The sequence below is a fragment of the Apis florea genome, unplaced genomic scaffold, assembly GCF_048593485.1.
Source record: "Apis florea isolate Af1SG1 unplaced genomic scaffold, ASM4859348v1 contig_3780_pilon, whole genome shotgun sequence".
NCBI classification, from domain to species: Eukaryota; Metazoa; Arthropoda; class Insecta; order Hymenoptera; family Apidae; genus Apis; species Apis florea.
This window is the reverse complement of record NW_028256850.1, coordinates 98,436-120,895: the sequence shown is the minus strand read 5'-3', so window position 1 is coordinate 120,895 and position 22,460 is coordinate 98,436. Positions and strand designations below refer to the sequence as shown.

The 22,460-nt window shown below is 32.8% G+C and overlaps 1 protein-coding gene across 1 annotated transcript in view; it reads right to left on the bottom strand.

The window, feature by feature from the left end:
* Window positions 1–22,460, bottom strand: part of LOC147656398 (semaphorin-1A-like) — a 144,128-nt gene that overhangs the window by 27,476 nt on the left and 94,192 nt on the right. Inside the window, exon 3 of the mRNA XM_086915415.1 lies at window positions 7,169–7,256. Within this exon, the coding sequence (XP_086771541.1) occupies window positions 7,169–7,256 (88 nt within the window). The remainder of the gene's footprint in view (window positions 1–7,168; window positions 7,257–22,460) is intronic.

The window sequence follows — 22,460 nt, the reverse complement described above, 5'->3', positions numbered from 1 at the left end:
GACGAAAAAAGGTATTTTTTTTTTTTTTATCACGCGTGAAGAAGTTCGAAGTTCAATGAAAGTTTTCACGAGAAGAAATATCGTGGAATGATTTATATTCAGGATAATTGTCTTGGACGAGGTATCCAATTTTAGAAGAGCACGAAGTTATAGTTGCAAATTGTTGCAGATCCATGAAATGCAGATTGAGGCGCGTTATTTATTGCAGGCGATAAGAATAACATTCGTTCAGCATAAATTAACAAATGGACGCGAGTAGTGAGCAACTTGTTAAACAAAACATTGGCTAAACAAAACGCGCGAGTCGTGACTGTGTTCGAGTGTTATGCGCCACTTTGTTCTCGTTCTGTTTGAAATAACATTGTCGTTTCTTTTCAACTCTTTTTTTTCTTTTAATTAAAAAATAATAAATGCAAATACTCGTACATTTGTATCGATTAAAAGTATTTGTTTACTCGTTACTTTAGAATGAAACAATTTAATTACTAAATTATATCGTCCTTTTTAGATATCTGTTTTAATTAATATTTTGTAATATCCGAGAAAAATTTATTTTTTGTTATACGTTTTTCTTTGTTAAATGTTAACCATTAAATCGTTTATATAACGTATTATTTAAAATTGTAATTATGAAAGAAAATTTCAAGAATTTGTTTAATATTATTTTTTTTTCCATCGTCGTTTCTTTTTCCATCATTAGTACCACAAAGTATTAAAAATTTGAATTATTCGTATCTATGATGAAAAGTAGATTTTATTACCTCGTGAAAATTGCTTTTTGTGATTTCTTGATATATGTAAAAACAGATTGTTTGCCAGACTTCTTAATGAGAAAGTAAATGTTAATCAAGAAAGACAAACAAGATAAACTTAAAAATAGAAAGATAGAAGTATTTTCCAATAATTCTTCTTTCTTATTATCATAAATATATACGATAGAATATTTAATGGAGGCTCGAATCGAATTTTATACAGATTCAGACACGTTATGATTACATTTTTATTTGGCGCAATCTCTCTGATCAACAATTTTTACGCAAAAGTGATTTTTTACGCTTCGAATATTGAGTTTTGAAAAAAATATTTGTATTCGATTTTTAATATTTGTTTTCAAATGTCGTTTTGTAAAAAAAAAAAAAAGAAAAAAAAACAGAATAAAAAATAAAAAAACAAAAAAAAAATTGTCTTCCAAAGTATAATATAGTAAAACCTTTATATTCGCAATTTTGCGTATGCCATGGTTGGTCGCGGTTGGAAAAAAATTAAATAAAACATTTCTAAATCCTCACTGAATCGCCAGAACTAGGATTACACGAAGAAAATAATTCCACATGGAAATGATAAAATTGCGTACGTTACATCGTTTAATATCATTTTTAGATATCTCGCAAAAATGTTAGATCGTTTCTCGTTTTCGATAAAACTTTACAACACCTCTCTATTGAATATTTTCAAAATTACTTGAAGCAACGATATTTCTCGTTCTTTTATTATAATATAATATAAAGTATCAAGGTAAATAATATTTCTTCCATATGCTCGTTTCTCATTTAATCTTTTTCAATTTTTAGAGCAAAGACTTTTAAAATATAAATAGGAGGAATTATAAAGAAAAATATATATCGTTATTTTAAATGCTAATTTAAAATTTCTCAAAAATGAATTTTAAATTAAAGAATTTAATTACGAATAAATTATAAGGAATAAGATTAAACGGAACGTTTCGATGAAACGTTTCACTACTCTTGCTACATTACTTGCCCGTACATCCATGTTATATTTAAATAAACTCCCATCATATCGAAAAATACTTTTTTAATCGAATTCCATTCAATTTTCTCAGAAAGCGAATCGTTCGTTTCAATTCGAATAGCGCGCGCATATCGATCACCGTGCGATCCTTTTTATATACTTTGCTTACACGAAGTAAGCGCTAAAAGGGTTAATTTAACACGTTCCACCGATTTTTGATGATCTTCTCTTCACGTTGTGTGGGATCGTTTGCCCCCCATTTTGTCGAGACCAACAGCTTTCTTCGTGATATATGCATGATATAATATTCATAAGGATGGAAAAATCGTTACTACCAGCAAAAAGAATATGTTACATTGAAAATGCACTGCCGAAACGAGAACTCTCGACATTTTATGTATTCAGAGATTTTTACGAAATATTGTAAAGTTGTTTAATACAAAAAAAAAAAAAAAATATTCGGTTTAAATAGAAAGTAGGATAAATAGAAATGCGTTTAATATTAATTAATTTCGCATGAATATCATTGGAAAAATCATTTATTTAGAATGTTCGCGGAGAAAGAGGAAAATTTATGAATAAAATATTTTTATATTCAGAGAAGTAGCACTCTATTGAAAATAGTGTTTATTAATTTTGATTTTTCTTTTTTTTATTATTTACCATTATATGAGTGGTAATTATTTTTTGTTTCTCGAGGTTTATATATAAATCGTCGTTTTTCAATTACGTCAAGCTTTTTGAATCTATCTACCAATTATGATATAGCTTAAAAATGTTCTCTTTCTTTTAAAATTTTCTGTTCAGTTTAAATAATAATAATTGACGATCGATAAGCATTTCTATTACCTTATAATAATGCTTAAGAAAAATTCAATATTTGTATTAAAAACAGGGAGAGTAATACGATATTGAAGAGGAGGACTTTGTAAATAATGGTCACTTTAAAATTATTATGATTTTAATTAGTGCAGTATTTGTACAGTTAAATACAATCTCTCGTCATCGACAACAAAGAAATAATCTCGTGAAAGCTTCTGAATCTTTTTGACATGGAAATGATCTTCTGCTTGGTAATGGATCCTTGTGTATTTTTGAGGCAAATTAATTGGATGAAGATTAGAGTTTTGAAATGTGAAATGGATAACGAAGCTACTGTTTATTTTTTCCTTCGAATAGATCATAAATTATTTATATTGTTTCAACGTAATTATTAAATTCTTCCTCTTCCTCCTATTAAATTTAACGTTACTTGTACAAATACAAATGATGTACACTTATCATACACATATCTAATCAATTTTCATTTGTATTACATAATCACGTTAATTAATATCTAACTGATAAATTAAACAATGAATTTTGTACAACAAATCAAAAAAAAAACTCTCGTTCTGGAATTTAAAAAATTCCAGAGTTACACTATATAATCTCGAACGATGATTTTTCAAGGAAATATTTGTTGTTCAGAATAATCTTCTGAAAATTACACGGTAAATTAATTTCACTTCGTTTCGCTAATGGGCATCGCTGCATCAGTAAATTACACGTGCTATTACTAATCACATCATGGCGTGAACACATTTTCAAATCAGATGGATTGTTTCTGCGGTGACAAAGCAACGAGCAATTCCCTTTCCAATGGAACACTGCTTATGTGAATTAACACACTTGCATTGGATACCTGTTTGCTTAGCACAAACCCGCATTGAATGCATTTAAAAAAAAAAAAAAAAAAAAAAAGAAAAAAAAAATTAGCCCACGCAGAGTCAATATCCACCACCAGTTCTTATCAAACAATACACAGATGTTAATACATATATTATAAAAAGTGAGACATCATCTCGCTTCATTCAAATGTTAATACATTCGAAAATACATAAAATATAGAGAAAACTCTTTCATCTTTTCAAAAAGATTCGTGACACACAAATCCCCACGCTGCGTTAAATTAACGAATAAGCCTCGATCAATAATTTATATTCCAAAGAAGAATATCATCCCCTGCGTTCTCAGATTAGAATCATCGGGAATTCACCAAAAGTAATTAGTCATTGTGTCCTGCGCTCAAACATCGTCGTGAAAGAACTGTGTCAGGAAGAGAGAAAGGGACACGTCGATTCTACTAACAGCGTTTCGCGATGCAAACTCGGTAGATGGCGCGCCAACCGTGTTCATCGAATTTGTCGTGAATCGTGTTTTGTGTACAATGTACGAATTGGAAGCGTACAGAGGGTATAAGTGGCCTCGTGTACACGCGGCTCGGTCGAGAGCACGCGCTGGGCTCTTTACTTTCGCTCGTCAAAGCCACGCTCGTCAAATCTGCATCTACGTGTCTCGCCAAGTAATCAAAGGGTTCTTCAACAACGTTTCACAAAAGGGAGGGAAAACGGGCTCGATGTGGAACGTCGAGTGATTCTTCGATATTTCGGGAGGGGGTGGAAACCCTTGTTCGAATTTCGATGCTGTGTGTGTATGTTTTTTTTTTTTAGACCCTCGACGAGTTTTGCGTGTATCGAAGCAAAATGGTTCCTCCTCCCTTTTGGGATAAGATTTTTCTAACTTTCTCGAATCTTGTTGTTGCATGGAGAAGAGAGGTGAATATTAAAATAAAATGGATGTACTAAATGTAGTGTTGATAAGCGATGCAATGAAAAGTGATCGATCGTTTGAAAGAAGAGTAGTTGTATTCTATTTATGATAGTTGAGTAAAATCAGTATATCGATCAATATTAAGATATATATATTTTCAACGAATGCTTTTTCTTTGGAGTTTCACAAATATAACATTGTAGTAACAATTAATCGAATTAAGAATTTTAAAAAATATTTGACATATGTATCTCGAAAGAGAAAGGCGAGTAGAAATCTATTTTACACAAATATTTATTATTCTGAAATTTTAATGGTTCGAAGTTAATGTAATGCAATGAAGAATGTATAATGAAGAATTATACGTTAGATATTGAGTATAATATACAAGGATGGATAATCTTGTAACCAGCTGTTCACGCTGTTACACAAGAATAAATCTTTAGGTATTCCCTTTGTGTTTATGATTATTCTGCTTCGTATATTTCTTGAAAATGTTGCAGTATATGCTATGAAACGAATTATCGTTTAAAATACCTTTAGAAATATTCAAAAAGATCATTTTGTAACAGCAATTAAGTTCCTAAAGAACTTACATGTGTATATTTTATCCATTTAATGTATGCTTCAAATTTGCATATGTTAGAACGTTTTAAAGGTGAGATAAGGAGGAATAAAAAACGATTCAATAAAAAAAGAAAGAGAGAATAGAAGTGAACGCGTAAAAATGTCTGGCATATTTATTACCTAGAATCGTATATAACGTGTAATCTAAAATGTTAATCTAAATACACACGAAAATAAGATTGAATTCCTTGAATATGGCAAGGAACCAAAAATTGTAAATTCGTGCAAATTCAAACATATCTGAAAATATTGTAAATTTTATTTTCACGTTATATCTACCTCTTCTTATATCTATCTTTATTATCTTTCGCACAAAAAGAGAATGATTTCTGTTCATAGAATTTATTTCTATTTTTTTTTATAGAACGTATGTATAATTGAAGAAAGAAAGACAAGAGCTATATGCGAATAATTTGTTTGTTTCTGTAAAACTAAAAAACTATATATCAACTATATATATTTCACGAATCGAGTTCCAACAGATTTAAATTACAAATTTTCTAGATAACCTACAGTATCCAGTTGTTTTTTTCATTTCTCCTAATCAGATCTGCTAATGTATTCTAAACTTTCAACTAAATACTTTCCAAATTGAATTTCCAACAGATTTGAATTCTACTTAGTAAAGTAGATCCACTAGCTGGCTCCACAAATTTTCCACATCTATTCTATCTATTATAAATACGCGTTTCATTTGTGCAAACATCTTACTATGTATTCAATCAACTTTTTACAATTAAATCTATTAATCGCAAAGCACGAGAAGTAGCTCGATTTGAGAGAGGATATATCCGATCCGGGGGAATTGAATTTTCTACAAATTAGATCCTTAAGGCTCTTGTAGTTAAAACTGTTAGAGGTTTACGGGTGTAAACTCGTACCCCTTTTGAAAGACCGTTTCAAAGTTTCGGCTCCAGCATCCTAGTAGTTAACTTCGTTCAGAGATCCGAGAGACCTTGCCACCACTGTATTCTCACAGCTCTGATGCAACTAACCGGGATGCTGGTGAAACATCGAAACATTTTTCTTTTCTTCTCTTAAACGAACACAAAGTGTTACTCTTTCTATAATCTGAAATCTCTTCTTTAATTATCAACTGTTCAACAACTGTTAAACGAATTCGAAATGAATTGACTCAACGAAATTACTTTTTCAAAAATGAAATCAGATGTTGTCAGAAAGTTGATAGGATATAATATCCACGAGAAAAAAAAAAAAAAAAAAGATCGTTCGAATATTCGTCCACGAGACGAGAAATGATAAATATTATCATCGTGGAAATAAATATGCAAATGGGGGGAGAGGAACGGGGCGAACTATTTTAGGGGTGGCGTGCGACGATACGATCGTTTTGCGTAACAATTTCGCTCGGTTTTGCGATCGCGAGGAACGATAAGGAAATACCTTTTTATGCATAAAGGGGCCACGTTTCGAAGGAGTTTGCTCTTCTGGGAATTTCAAGAGCTTACGGGAAAGTAGGTAACTTTCTTTCCGTTTGAATCGCGAATCTCGAACGCGTACACGCCTCTTTTTAAAATATTCAACGAATTAGAACGATTGTTATTACGGTTTGTAAAAGTGTGATTCCGTGTATGGAATTTGTTTAATAAATAACATATTTCGAGTAATTAAAATATTTGTATATTGAAAAGAAAAATTGTATCAACTCAACAAAATGTGCACTTATGGAATTCTGAAGTAGATTCGTTGAAGAATCATTTTCATTAAAATCTTAATTTTTACACACCACTTTTCTTATATCGCGTTATAACGAAAAAATTTATACAAAAGATTATTATCAGAGGATTAAAAGAAAATATATACGAATCTATAAAAACTATTATATCAACTTTACCTCCAAGTACTAATAATTTTACACGATTTCACAAAAATTTAACGAACCATCGTGAAAAGAACCACTTTCTTGGAAAAATAAATACACGTGCGAACAATTCTTACGGCCATTGTACACGATTTATTGGATAAATTCCACGTAAAATAATCGGTATTTAATACGATTTCACAGAAACGTTATCTATCTAACCCTATCGCACGATCTAGATTTAAGAAATTTTCCAAGAAGCTGAATACCTGAATATATATATATAACATTTTACAGCGGGGAAGAACGTTTTCACGCGATATATTTCACGCTCTAAAATAAATAAACGAAAATATATTGGAATCTGTAACTCACCGACGAATACCGCAGTGCTGTTGTGCCTTGGATCGTAAGGGCAGAGTCCCAGCCCATCCATATCGCTTTCCTTCGCGTACGCGCCATCCTGGAACACGAATCGTAAGTATCAAACGTTAGAAATCGCGTGAGAAACTCGCACCTTTTCGTTCGGTGGTCAACAATCGTATATCGCGCCATTTTAACGCCGCCTGCACGCTCGCCAACTTCCTACACCGATTTTTAACCACTTCATTATAATCCCCCAACCATCAACGACACCAAAGATTTTTCATTGGTTTTAATTATAAATATCATTATTATAAATCATGATTATTATAAATATCATTGTGTTAATTATTATTACATAAATTTCTTTTCATAGACGCGATAAAGAGAATTTTAATCGAGTAGAGTTCAGAAAGTTTTAACTCTTCCAATTATTATTTTTGTGACAATAGAATGGAAAAATAATCGAAATATTATTTCTTCTTCTTCTTGTGTCTTAGAAGAGGGGGCAGAAGCGTTTGGGATGGGAAAGAAAGAAAAATAGGGAAGAGGGTGAGTCACGCAATTGGAAGGAATCGCATTTCCTGTTTGTAAAACAACGTGGCTTATCTGCGACCTTATTTTTCCGCGAGTGCAGCGATGCGCCTGCAACGTTTAGTTTCAGTTCCCTCTTTTTCTTTTCGTTTTAAGAAAGTCTGGTTTGCATGTAAAGAAATTAGGATGAGGGGGCGGAGAAGAGATGAATATTTCATGAAGTATTTGGAAGTTCTTAATGAAGTGTAAAGAAGAATGTTTTGTGTAAATTTGTATTGTCTTTTCTTCTTGAAATTTAAAAAATTGTCGATTGTTCAATTTTAAAGAGAATTTTCATCGACAATTTAATGTCGATGAAACTCGATCCTAGTTTTTGTAGGAAAATTATCGAGGTTTTAAATATTTATGTTTGAATTAGCATTTTATCAAATATTATGCTGTGAAATTTATAGATTATCCAGTTTTATCCAATCTGTTAACGGAGAGAAGAATTTTGCAAACAAGATTAACCGCTTGAAAACTCAATGCACTCTATTTATTATATAATATTAATATAAAATCCTTATCTCATTGTTTCTATCTCACAGTACTGGATTTATCTCCATATACAATCGATCATTTTTTACACGTAATTGAATATTTATTCCTTCAAAAAAGATTGAAATATTTGAAATTCCAAAAGGAATAATATTCGCATTAAAAAAAAAAAAAAAAAGAGAAGAAGAAAACAATAATCCAATTTCATACAGTGGTTTTTAAATTTTGTACGACAGTGGAAAAGCAATTACAGGAACGTTTGCTCCTTGGAGCGTGAATTTGTACCGCGTAACGGTTTAAAAACCAAATTCTATCGAGTTCAAGAGAAACCGATCTCCTATCTGCCTCGAATTCTATACCACGGGGACAATCGCGTTAGTTAACACGAATTCAATCGATTCGATTCAATATACCATCCAACTATTAAGCGAACTCTAGCATAGAGCATATAAAATGTTTCACGAAGTTAACCCTGCTCCAACCCACCCCCCGCCTTGCCTAGAGAACCCAAGGGAAATTTCTTTGACAGGAATTTCCTCGAGTAAAGTTCTCTTTCTAACCCTCCACAAAAAAAAAGAAAAAGAAAAAGAAATCGTCCGAAATTCAATTAAATAATATCACACTTGATCTCGACGTATCATTATTGAAATATATTCGTTTCCAAGAAAGGAAAAAAATAAATGAATAAAAGGGAGGGAAACGTCTTTCGTTAATTTTCACGTGGAAATATTTATTATCAGAGAGGATTGAATTTACGAGGGACGCCACAAAAGAAGAAGAAAAAAATGGAGGAAAGGGAGCAGAGATTAAATTTGTTTACCTTTCGCGTCCGAACCTTTTTAATTCGAAGCAACAACATCACGCAATTATAACTTCACCCACGCAACTTCCGCCTACCAGCTTCGAATTTCACCGTGCAATTTACTCTGTTACTCCGCTTCTTTCGCTGTAACGTTGTTCCATGAAAGGATTATCTCGTTATGCGCACCCCCTTCGCGAAAAACTTTTCGCCATAATAAGATCGCCCTCCTTGCCCTCGTGCAAATTCGAAAGAGGAAATTTTCTATTTTCTCTTCATCGTCTTTTGCACACTCGTTTCTAATTTTTTTTCATCGTGTTCACCTCGTTGTAAGGATAACTTCATTTTCGACGTTTCTTCCTCTCATCCATCCAGAATGATCTCTCCATTACGATGTTATATATATTATTTTACGAGATGGGATCATTTTGTTATTATTCATTTAATAAACAATGAGTATGGCGGAAAGGATTTCAATGATTAATGAATATTGATGATAATATGGAAAGTCTAAAACCTCAAAGGCTTATCAGTTTCGCAGAGATTGTCTCTCTTCTTCTTGCTTCTATATGAATTTTTATTTATCCTGAGGATCAAAATGCAACAACAATATTTTGAATATATACTGTAGATACGTTTGTTTAAAATTTGTATTGCAGAGTGGTATTTTTAACACAGTTTTATTGTAAGCAACGATTCACAGGTGAATTAGAATGTCAGTTTTTAAGAGACTCAAGAGAATGTTACTCTTGAGAATAGTTGTCCTTCGCAAATATGTTTCTTAGAATTATGGAAATACGAAAATGTTGCCATATTTAAATTTGACAAGACGTTTTTGAAAAATGCTTATTTAAGTATCATATTAATTTATTATAATGCTATATTTATATTACGTTTTATTGTTGCGCGATGATATATCGTAACAGCTAGACTTTATCTCAATATTCAAATCTTCAAAGGTGTTTAAAAATCGAACCTCATTATTATGCTCATTATTAACGAATCTCGACCAAAAAAAATTCTGAGCACTAAAATCCTCTAACCTTTACATTAAAACCTTCTAAAAATCTCAAGTCAAATTCTATACTTGCATCAATAAAACACACTCAAAATACGTATCTATCTACCTAAATGGAAAAAGAAAAAGAAAGAAAGAATAAAAAATAAAAAGGAGAAAAAAAGAGAAAAAATGGGAAAAATGGTCGACAATCGGTGGCATTGCTTGGCTGCGCACAATCGATACATTGTGTGCAAGTGAAGAAGCGTTTTCGAGATTGGTTCGTTTCACCGACCACTTTATTCCTATCCCGCTCTGACCTTTCTCGTATTTGTATTTCCGGTGACGTATACCGTGCACCGAACCGGCAAGTTCAGAGAAAATCTTCACGTTCGGCCAATAATTCGTCTCTTTTGTTGGGAAAGGATTGGGGGAGGATAGGTTTGGTGAAAGTCGAACATCATAGAACGAGTTCGAATTGTTTCCGTGTGAACCGAGCACGCGTCGAAACATAAAGGGTGGCTCACCAGATATTGCCATCTCTGTTCTCATTGTTACGCATAATGAAAAAATGCTTTACAATCCATACACACTTGATATTCTTTGTGAAAATGATTATTGATTCATTTATGTCAACCAAAAATAATTGGTTTAAGATATATCTTAACTCTTGTAAAATTTATAAAATATAAAAAACGAAGAGTGTTGTTGCATAATAATTTAATTATGTTTGAATTTTTTTTTTTTTGTTATCAATGGTATAAAATGAGATGGTAATATTTAATGAACCATCTTGTGTAGAATTGATTATGCCGATTTTAACGCGTATTGTGGGTGTATGCAAGAGAATATGTGTGCAGTTTTAACGATAGAACGAGAAAGTGGCGCTAAATAATTTCTGATTTAATGAATTTCTAATCGATTTTGTATCCGACTGTGATAATTCAGTATTTAATGGGATATTTGCATTGCAACAAGCAAGAAAATATGTGTAGATTGGGAATTGGAAAGGAATTTGGAACGGGGATTATTCGATTTTCTTTTGGAAATTTATCGTTATCGATTGATAATATTAATGACTCGACGAATTATAACACCTCCTCCACTCATATTCGATAATCGAATTCAAATTGTATTTGATTATTCGAATTTCAATTTTTTGAAAAAAAATTTTTAACAATCTCTCTTATTCTCTCCTGTACGAAAGATTGTATAAATCATTGTTAATACGATATTTATAAATTCCTAGAACTTTTGTATATTGTTGCGGTCATCATAATTAAAAGTGTAGGAAGCAATATACGTATAAGAATGAAGGGCGCGCGTATGTAATAAGTACGTACACGAGGGAGGAAGGAAAGAAAGAAAGGAGAGAAGCATGCTAGAGGAATGCATGAGAAAATTGGAGTAGCATCGTTATTCCTTTCACAGCGAGACCCTTAAAACTAAAAACGCTCAAGGTGTAGAGAAGAAGACAATTGTTATTCACTTGAATACTTCTCTCTTATTAATCAACAAGTATGACTACGAATAATAATGGATATTTTGAAACTTTTAAAAAAAAAACATAATTAAATAGAGCCGTAATCACAATATCGTTTCTAATATCATTGCATATAGATGAGATTATAATAATTAATAATTAAGAACGTTTAAAATCAAAAATCCTTCTTTTTCACGATACCATAAAAAAAAAAAAAAACAAATACATCAATTCAAATTTCTCCCAATCCGAACGTAATCGAAAAGATTAAAACGAAAGAAGAATGGTAACAGTGAAAAGGAAAAAAAGAATTATTCTTGGAAGAAAGAAGGGAGAACGGAAATACGAGGCATCACGAACCGACTTATCTTCTTGCAAATGCAAGGGTAGCGAACGGAAGGAGGTGGCGGAAACAAGGGGCATCTAGGACAAAAAGAGGAAGAAGCCGCTGAAAACGGGGGGAAACAGGACTTTGGAAAATATACAAGGAAAAAGGTATAAACGATATATATATAAAAGGGAAGGGAAAAGTTGATCCTGGTTGGGAATACGTGAGATCCAACGTTACACTCTATATATATATATATTCCCCCTGTGCAACTCGAAAAGAGAACGGCCTCGTGGCGACACGAGGTGGCGTTCCAATCTCTTTATATGCATGACGCTTAGAAACGCAAACACGCTCGCATTTCGTGGATGCGGTTGTCCACGTTGATATCCCTCCGGTTACGTGAAATTTTTCGAGCCACCTTCCGTGCACTCGAGATATGCGGCCTGTTCGCGTGGTTTGTATCGAGCACGAAGGAATTCCAGAGAATTTTTGAGGTTAGGATATCGGGTTATGGCGTGAAAAGTCAAGAGAGCATGCGCTTAAGGATATTTGTTTAATGTTGACAGGTATGATTTGTGGCTCGAGAATCGAACAAGAATGAAACGAAAGATGTTTTATAAATGATAGGAAAAAATAATAAAATATTGTATTATAGAAGAAATTTTATCCGAGATTAGAAAGTGTATAAATTATATATATAATAATTATATATATAAAATGTATGCAACTTTATGACGAGATACTCATATTTCGTTTTAATTATAGATAGACAAAAGGTGATGGATTTTCGATGAAAATTGGTTTCGTTTGTTCGATTATTCTCGTGATTTAGATATGCGGGATTAATGAAGGATATAAATAAAGGGATTTTTAATGAGAAATGTAATTGTTTTAACGAACGATGTGGGATTTTGCGTGGTTATACGTTTCCGCAAATCGGATTGTTTTTGACGAGTTGATGATGGTTTGTTAACCAATTGGATATAATTGTTTGTAAATGAATTTGCGGGAAATGTATTTCTGGAATACGGAGAATCCGATGAACAAAAATCAAATAATGATTTTAATATTTATCTTTCTTTTTTATTATCATTTAGATTATTCGATTTCAATAAAAAAAATAAATGAATTTTCTGGCTCTCAACAATATACTTTTGATAATTCTGATTACGAAAATCGCATATATTACTCGAAACAAGATTTCACAATTTATTTCTAGATCCTCAATTATTCCAAAACAAAACTATCCTTCATTTTTCTTCCCAATTATTCATTATTTGTCAATTTCAAATAGATATCCAAATCTACTTTATAAATATTAAAAATTTACCTTTCTATCTTGCCTAGATTTCAAAATTATTTGTATCATACTGAACAGGAAAAAAAATTATAAGAGATTATTCCCTGAATAAAATTCATCTCCGTGTCGAAATTGGTCTTAAAATATTAACGAATCGAGGCATGTAAGAAAAATTATCTATTCGCGTTTGATTATACTTATACAAGCGAAACGCGATGGAAAAATTATTCCCGTGCATCACGCGATCTTATTAATTACCCACCAATTCGCCTACTGGAATTAACGTCGAAAATTCGCGCATTCGGATCATGATTCATCCAGCCCACAGTCTATCCTAAAGAAAATTAGCGTGTTCTCGTCCAACTAACTCCAATTAGGAGAGCTGATAGGAGCATGCGATGGGAAACGCCGCGCATCACTTCAATTCGATGCACGAAAAGGGAGAAACAGGAAATAATAACAGGTGCGTAATAGAAAATGGGCCGTGCACAGGGATGGTTGAGGCATTTATAAACGCAAGCCAAGATTACGACTATAGATATCGTTCTAAACCCGCTTATTAAGCTATTAGTCAAATTTTTATGTTCCCTCAAATATTGCGAGATATAATTTGTCAAACATTTAAATAAAATGTACATATGTGTTTTCTAAAGGAAACAAATTAAGAATGGGTCTCGAATGTGTGTTGTATAATTAAAATTTTCAATTTTCAATATATATACCACAACGATTTATCAATCATTACAACACTTTTGTTTTTGTAGTTTTTGACGAAAAGAATTTTATATCATAAAATAATCCAAGATGCTGATCCAAGTTTACTGATCCAGATATTTTTATGTAGTTCTTTATTTTTTATAAAATAGATATAATACATTTATTTTCAAAATGTCAGAATTTGAAACGTTACAGATAACAGCGATCAAACGTAATTTTTTCTATATGGATTTTTGAGACACTCATTTAATATTTCACTATTTGTTAAAATAATCTCTTCTTGTCAAATCCATTACACTTTTCTTCAGGTTCCTCGTTTCCCTTATAATTCTTTAGCGAAGAAGCATTCGTTGCTCCTCTTTTACTCATCCCGTTAAAAGTTTACTTCGAAACTTTTCCGATTAATATTGTAAATTACACTTCCAACTTTAAATACTTTTTTTTTCCCTTCCTCCCCCGCGAATGGTTAAGGATGCTATCTTCAAGTACATTAAGTGAAAGTAATAACCTTCTCTACAAAATTTTCCTTTTCCTCGAGAATTAAAGTATCGTTCCAACGTTTCATTAAAATGTGTTAAATGTATACATTGGTCCTGATTGTGCTAAAGAATCTTGGATCCACTTTTTCCAATCCATTAATCCAAAATTAATATCATCCATCATCAAATTAAAATTAAATGGATAATATTGATACAGTTTTATTTTTATCATTCAATTATATCATGATGCATGCGAGAATTGTAATAAAGATTAATATTAGATGTTATATATATGCATTATTAGAGATGAAATTAAACGGATAATATTGGTAATTTTCGATTATTATTGGATCACGTAAATCTTGACAACGATAATGTAAAAAAAATAAGATAATTAATATTAGTTAATATTATATATTGCCGTGTCACGAACGATTAATTTATTTATCTATTTAATCAGTAATTATTAAGGATAATTGATTTTAGTTTGTGGATATGGATATGATATTTGTGGTGTTTGTGCAGTTGCAAGAACAGGGGAGTGACAAGAGTGAAAATTAGAGGATTAATTAGAGGATACGAAGAATGGACGTTAAAATTTCATTGGGACAATAGAAAAACGAAGAATATTAAAATAATAGACATTTCTTCTATCCCTTGCAAATATTCTTATAATTTTTCTAAATAAATCGAGATACTTTTCTTATCGATTGTTCTTAACTGTATTAAAAAAGAGATCATACAACGTACTTTTATATTTACAATAAAAATATTCGAACAACGATAATAATATTCACCTAATTGATACTTATTCTTTTATTTTTAGGAGAATAAAAAAAAATAAACTTCCTTACAAGAATTAAAAATTTTAAAACTTTTAAATTCGATAAGACGAATCTAGCTAATTTTTGGGAAATTTTAGAATCATCTTGGAAATTGTATAGATCGATCGGATACTTGGAGGATACTTACGAGGCTAATACTACTACTAGAGGGCATGCAAGTTCAAACGAAGAAGAGGAAGACGCTCAGGTGTTCGAAAAGTTGAAGAACACAACGGTACTTGAAGTGCTCTTTAGATTTAACTTATATGAAGCGACACAGCGTTACGTCAACACCTTTCAACTTCCGCAAACTAAGAAATCTAGCGTTATGTCGAGAACTTCTAATTTTCTACAACTAAGAAACGCTGTACCCACACCGTTGAGAGCTTCTAATTTTCCCATTTCAAAGGACGTAATAGAGTGCGTCGAGTACTCTTCGCTTTAACTTGTGAAATCGTGTAGAACTATCTTCACGATCCTTAACTTCCGCCAGGTTAAACACGTATTAAGGGCAGGTTGATTAAAAGACACAGCACTCTATGAAATTAAAGATCCCGAACGATTCTTGATATCAAGTAGACACGATGTTGATTATTATACATTGTTATCGACAAATTTAAACGCGTTATTAAATATTGTTTGAAAAGAGGAGAAAATTTGGAAAATCAAAAGTCTCGATCAACATTTAACTTGTACGTTTGCTTTGACATTTTGGTATCCAAAGATAATACAAATCGTATCTGATCTTCAATTTTTCTTATATAATAATAATTATTTAGAAAAATTAGTTTATTTAAAGTACAAAAAATTAGTTTTCACGTTACTTGAACATAAAGAAATTTCCTAAACCGTTCGTTTAAAAATTTCATCTCACAAATCGATCATTGCTATTCATCTCATTTCCCCATTCACCTCGCGGCGATACGAAACCTGCCTTTCAAATTGTTCCACTCCCGATCCATGATCACAAGATACATCATACAATAATAATCTCCAAACATTCCTTAAACCATAATGCACAATCAATCATCGATCCACCACCAAATAAAACCACCAACCGAATCAAATCCATCCAACTTCACCCAGCATAAAGACATTACGATTCAATCTTCCACCCTCCTCCACCACGCCATACTTACCACGCTCGCGCACCCTTTCTCAAACAGCCCGCAATCAAACTCGATTCTCAATCCTCCGAATCAAAGCCATCCACGCGCAAACCTTGCACCACAGCCACGTACACCAACTTGCTCCCCTCTCCTCCCTTCCCACGTAGTTCCATCCACGGTTTTCCTACTCTGGAAAGAAAGAAGAGGCCGCGACGAATCCTCCTCTGAAACGATAACGGGAACCGTTTTAGGGGGGATTCGTATGCCAGCCTCGTCTCGAGTCTCGCATCGCCTCGCCCCGATCGAGTTAGCCGAGCCAAGGCGCACGAGAATCGGCCGTAAAATCGGACGACGGTTCAGACCGCGAACGAGGCGAGGGCCGATGAATACGTGATATCGCCGAGTACACTTTTTCTCTCTCCGCCTTTCTCTTTCCACAACGACTCGTGGAAAAACGGCGCACAGCCTGCTGCTTTCAGGAATTCATTAGCCCCTATTAAGCTTCCCGTTCGTGCGATTGTTAATTTGCGACGTGGCCGCGTCACGGCCTCCCCTCTCGCGCCTTTCCCCCCGGAAATTCAACGCCGTTTTCTTCCAAGTTTTCGGGGGGGATTAATTGGGACGTGACTGGTTGGCCCGCGTTTAGGATGGTTGAGGGGATGGAGAGGAGATTTTGTTCTTCGAATTCTTTCGATCGTCTCCTCGATTTCACGTTTGACTTTTAGATGGATTTTTGGAGCGATTAAAAAGAAAGGAGAGTAAAATTTTTGAACAGATAAAGGAAATGAATAATGAATTTATATCGCGAGAAGGATCGAAAGATTGATCGAATGAAACGAACGATTATCGGTGATATCTTTTCTGGAACAAACGAAAACTTGCCACACTGTTAAATCTCGACAAAAGAATTATTATTTACGATTAATGGCGTGCGAGGGGGGCAGAGAAGCAGGCGATATCTCATTCTTTGTCGAGGATGGATCCCAACCGAATATTTGCAAGCGCAATATTATCGTTTGATTCGTTTCACCACCGATCGTCGATTCGTTAATCCGTGACGGGGAATGCGAGAACGGTCATGAATCCTGCTCTTTAGAATAATCGAATTACATCACGGCCGGTTTACGTTCAGAAAATTGTTGCGTTGAAACAATGACCAGCGTCGACCTGGTGACACGTATGATTGATACGTATCGATAATTATATGTCCGTTCAGTTTCGACCACATTTTCTGAAACAATGCCCCCCTCCCCCCCCGTTCGCTCTCTTTATATAGAAATATTTTTCATATATATATATATATATATATATATATATATATATATATATATTCTTTCTTGTTTCCATCGATGTATATCAAAACTGTCGACACTTGTCCAATACTTGGATGAAATGCGTTCATTTATCAAAACGATATTCTTCGCAATTTTATATCGTACATATTAAACAACGTGAATAACGATTTATTAAATTTACAGTACCCTTTGTAATTTCCTCGAATTGTTCGTAAATTCTAGTGTAGCTGGATAATGTTCCTATAAAAATCGAGATATGTCTATATTTCATCTTTTTATTGGCAATTTTTTAATAAAAATAAAATTGCATTTATTATTTTTTGGAGAATGATCGAAAAATGCATTTAAAAAGTTATAGCTGCTACGAAAATATTCGCACAACGTGTGTATTTATAGCGTATTCACGCAACACGTTAATTAGACATATTTCGTACAATTTATTTTTTGGCGAAATATAGAACATGATAAAATAATGTGCGCGAATATTTTTTATAATCATTGTACGTACACATATATAAATTAATAATGGAAAATGTATCTATCATTTTCAAGATTACATATCCATAATAATATACAAATACCATTATTAAAAGAGATACTCACTGCATATAAAATTAATATTTTTCATAATTAATAGCGCATAGAATGTTCGTATCCAATTCGCTCATAATTTTTCTCTTCTGAATTAACTCTTTGACAAATAGTCGTTTCAAAAGGAAATTTATATTTTTGAATCTATATCATTAAATGTCAATTATATTATGAATTATTTTGCCGTTAATATATAAAAAATTATCTCACTCCTTCTCCTCTTCGATGGATTAACAATCCATATATTTCTTTTTACACGTTTCTTGCACGATTTATTCGGTTTTAATTAAAGCGAGGAACAAAAGGAAATTTGTATTAACAAATAATGATAACGATGCCCATGATGAGAATCGTGGAATGATAATACAAATTATAATTGAAATTTTTGGATCGATTACGATTCCTCTTATTCTGGAACCCAAATGTCCATGAATTCGGTCAATTAACCCGGATGGATAATAATGCAACGAAGTTTGGATACGGAAATGGAATCTGTAGGATAATTAGGATCGAACGATGGAAATGATAATTAATTATTAAATTCTCTTTAGTTCCATTTAGTTGCCTTGCTTATGAAATTGTGTTTAATATGGAAACTTATTAATATCCGAAAATCGATCGTTAAATTTATCGTTGCGAGTGGAGAATTACGTTCTATTCCGTCGAACCGAGACGGAAGAACGTTTGTAATACACTGAGCTAAATGATTCCGAGACAAAATGTTCAAAGCCACGGGTGACATTCACACGAAGGTGAATAACGAAAGCAAACTATAAATTCAAATTTTGGTGTTTCGAATCAGATTTTAAAACTGTCTACATTTTAATTAATTTATCTCGTATTTAAATTACTTTATTAAAAAAAAATATAATTAGTCAAAACGACAATTTCCAAAATATCTTTCCAATCATCGAATTGATTTTTACTTTTTTACTTCGATAATTGGATCTCCTCGTCCCTGCAAATTTAACTATCAATATAAAATCCTATACAGCAAAAAAAATTTGAAAATTTGAAAGTTTTATTTTCACTCTCCTGGATAACAAATAATTTATCCCCGCCAAATGTTAAATAAATCATTCGATTACGAATAATACTTATTTACACTTTTCAACATATTTATTATGCAATCGTTTGAAAGAAATTAAATTATTTCAAAATAAATTTATCCCTTTAAAAAAAAAAACGTCCCTTATTAATAAAACATATAACCCGGCAAACAATCGAAACAATCGACGTGAATTCGATTTAGCCTCGATTATCGGAGGCTAATTGATGCCGAAAAACCCGCGAGACTCACCCCTGATGGGTCGCATTAATTATTTCAACATTTTATCAGCCAGCCTTTGTTCCACCATACGGCTGTCCACGAGGGTATGAATGACGAAAGGCAACCGCGTGCGGCGAATACGAAATTTCCTGGCTGCTCGCGCGGGTCCACCTATATTGTTCCATTTTCTTTCACAGGACGAAACCACTGACGCCATTGCGGACACGGGCTTGGTTTTCGTCGTTTTTTCATTTCGGCTTGGATTCAGAAGATTTGTATTGCTCTCTTCTTTTTTTTTTTTTTTTCCCTCTCCTCTCCTTTGTCGAGAGAGAACGAATTCGATGCAGATATATATATATATATATATATATATATATATATATATATATATATATTACATTATTTTTAACTCTTTCTAAGGAGAAAGATCTGAAGATATGATCGAACATATAGGAATTTTTGTCGATCGAGAAGAAAATATTACGCTTCTTGCAATTAAGATTCTTATTTTGTTCCTCCAAGTTATATTTAGCATTGAATATTGTTTAAAATTTAATGTGCACGCGGTTGTTTATTAAATTGGACGATATTAGATACCGCGTTTTGTCGCAATAATAATTCACCAACGATAAAATCTCTCTTGTTCTCGAGCGAAACGAGTCGATACCGGAGGGCCCGTTAATTCGAAATTATTTCGTGAACCGATATTTAACAAACGAGATATTAAGTATTGTTCAATTTTACAAATGTGTCGATAATCTCGAAATTATTCCGAAATATTAATTTTTCCTTTATATAGAATTTCCAACACCACCACGCGGTGTCGAACATGATTAAAAAAGGAATTAAAAATCGTTGACACGAGAGAGAGAGAGAGAGAGCAATATAACGCACACAAGTGGAGTTCCAATATTAAAACGAGTCATCGTATATTACGCAAACAATCGCCACTTTCCCCTCGAAACGACCAACCTACTTCGCTAACGATCGCCCGACAATCCTACATTTATCAAGCCTCCTCCTTTATGAATTCTATTAACCAACTTCGCAGCTACATCTCTCGAAAGAAGTAGTGTGTTTCACTTAATCCAAACCAGCTTAGCCTTGACTCGGTTAACTCTCTCTCTCTCTCTGCATTCGTGTGAGGAGTTGGTTAGTTCAAAAAAAGCTTCGATTTTCTTCCATCCTTCTTTTCCTTCCTTCGCTCGATATCCGTTTCTTTCTCCTTCGCTTATCTATTCACTCAATTTTTCTTTCTCTTTTTTTCCTTCGATACTTCTTTCTTCTTTATTCATTCGACTCAATCTCTCCCCTCCTCTTTTTTCTTTTCTTTCTTTTTTTTTTTTACTTTCAAATGTTTCGTGCGGACGAACTTTAACGAGAATCGTGTAATTACGAGCCAAGTTCAGAAGAAACAAAAGGTAAAACGGATGCCAGGAGCAAGAAGAAGAAACGAGTGGGAGATAAGAGCGGCGTATGCCACGCGGCACCTCCAATTTCCGCGCAATCGGCGGATTTTCCACCCCCCTTTTTCGATTTCCTTGTTTAAAAACTGGATCCAGTTTATTTTCTGAACGGGCCAAGATTTTCGATTCGCTTTCTGTTTTCTTTTATCTGGGAAGGGGGAGTTTATTCTTCAGCGATTGCTGATAAATCGTGTATTCGAAATTTTTAATTATTTCTGCGAGTTTTAACATTTACTATTCGATGTTTACTTTACCAATGTCGAAGTGTTAATGGAAAATGGAAGTAAAAATCAGCGGAGATATTAAAAATATCGACATCTTCTCTCTATGGTTAATTTAAATAATGTTAAATTGTTGTTATGATTGGCATTCGTTCAAATTTCAACAGAAGAAAGAATACATTATATTGAAAAATTAAAAGTATTGGTAAAACGTCAAAATCTTTTGCTTTTGCATATAGGTAATCTTGAGTTAAATAGAATAAAAGTTATCATTTCTCTTTCGAGCGTGTCAAATTAAAAAATAGAAATTAATTGAAATATCTTCTGAATTAATTGAAGGAAAGGAAAAAAGAACGCTTTTCGAAAATGTAAAGTTTCATAATGAAATGATACGTAAGGAAACAATAATTCAAAAATCAGCTTAAATGTAAACTTGAAATTTCAATTCAAGCTCGTTCCCTATTGTAACATAGATATATTTCTCTTTTTCTGAATTCCAAATAAGATCTTATAAGCACGGTTTTAAAACAAACTTTGCACAATAGTACGTAGCTAGCAGTTAGTAGTACTGGAATCTGAAGCAACTGTATTTTAAACTAACTTTTCAAAGCGGTTTACAGTTTCAAAGAAGGTAAGAGGGTTAAAAATATCAAAAGAAATTTTTTTCAAGGCTTTCAATTCAAGGTTGATTGTTATTAAAATATTTAACAATATGCAATAAACAATCTATTTAAAAAAGACAATTGATATTATTATCATCAACCAACCAATTTCATCTTACAACGTTAACTCCATAAAAACTCCATCACGAAAAATTCTATTATTTCCATATCAGAAATCATCCAAGCATCGTCCAATCAACTTACATGAAAAAAAAAAAAAAAAAAAAATTTCACTAGAATCCTTTCCATGAAAATTTGAAAACTTCGAAAACGTGCCTTAACAACAGTTGAAACGACAGTTCAAACGCTCATTTTTATAAAATGAAGGAATAACTTACGACATTAATCATAAGAAAAACTCTACTCGATTCTACACCACACATTTTATTACTCGCTGAAATTTCCATCGTCGGTCAACAAACTCGAACAAGAAAAACATTTCACCGGATCAATAAACGTCGTAAGAAAACTTAATCAGAATTTCTTCGCTTACAATAATTTTCCACTCCGCTCTCGATTATTCCCTTACCGCCCCTCCTGCCTTGTTCCTCATACTCACGAAAATTACTAGCCGAACCGAACGTTCCAACGAACTCCTCGTAACTAACCAGAGCGGAAATTCCCTCCAAATTGCATCTGTTGATAAAACCTCAGATATTTAAATCTTTCGTTCCGCTTTGAAAGCAAAC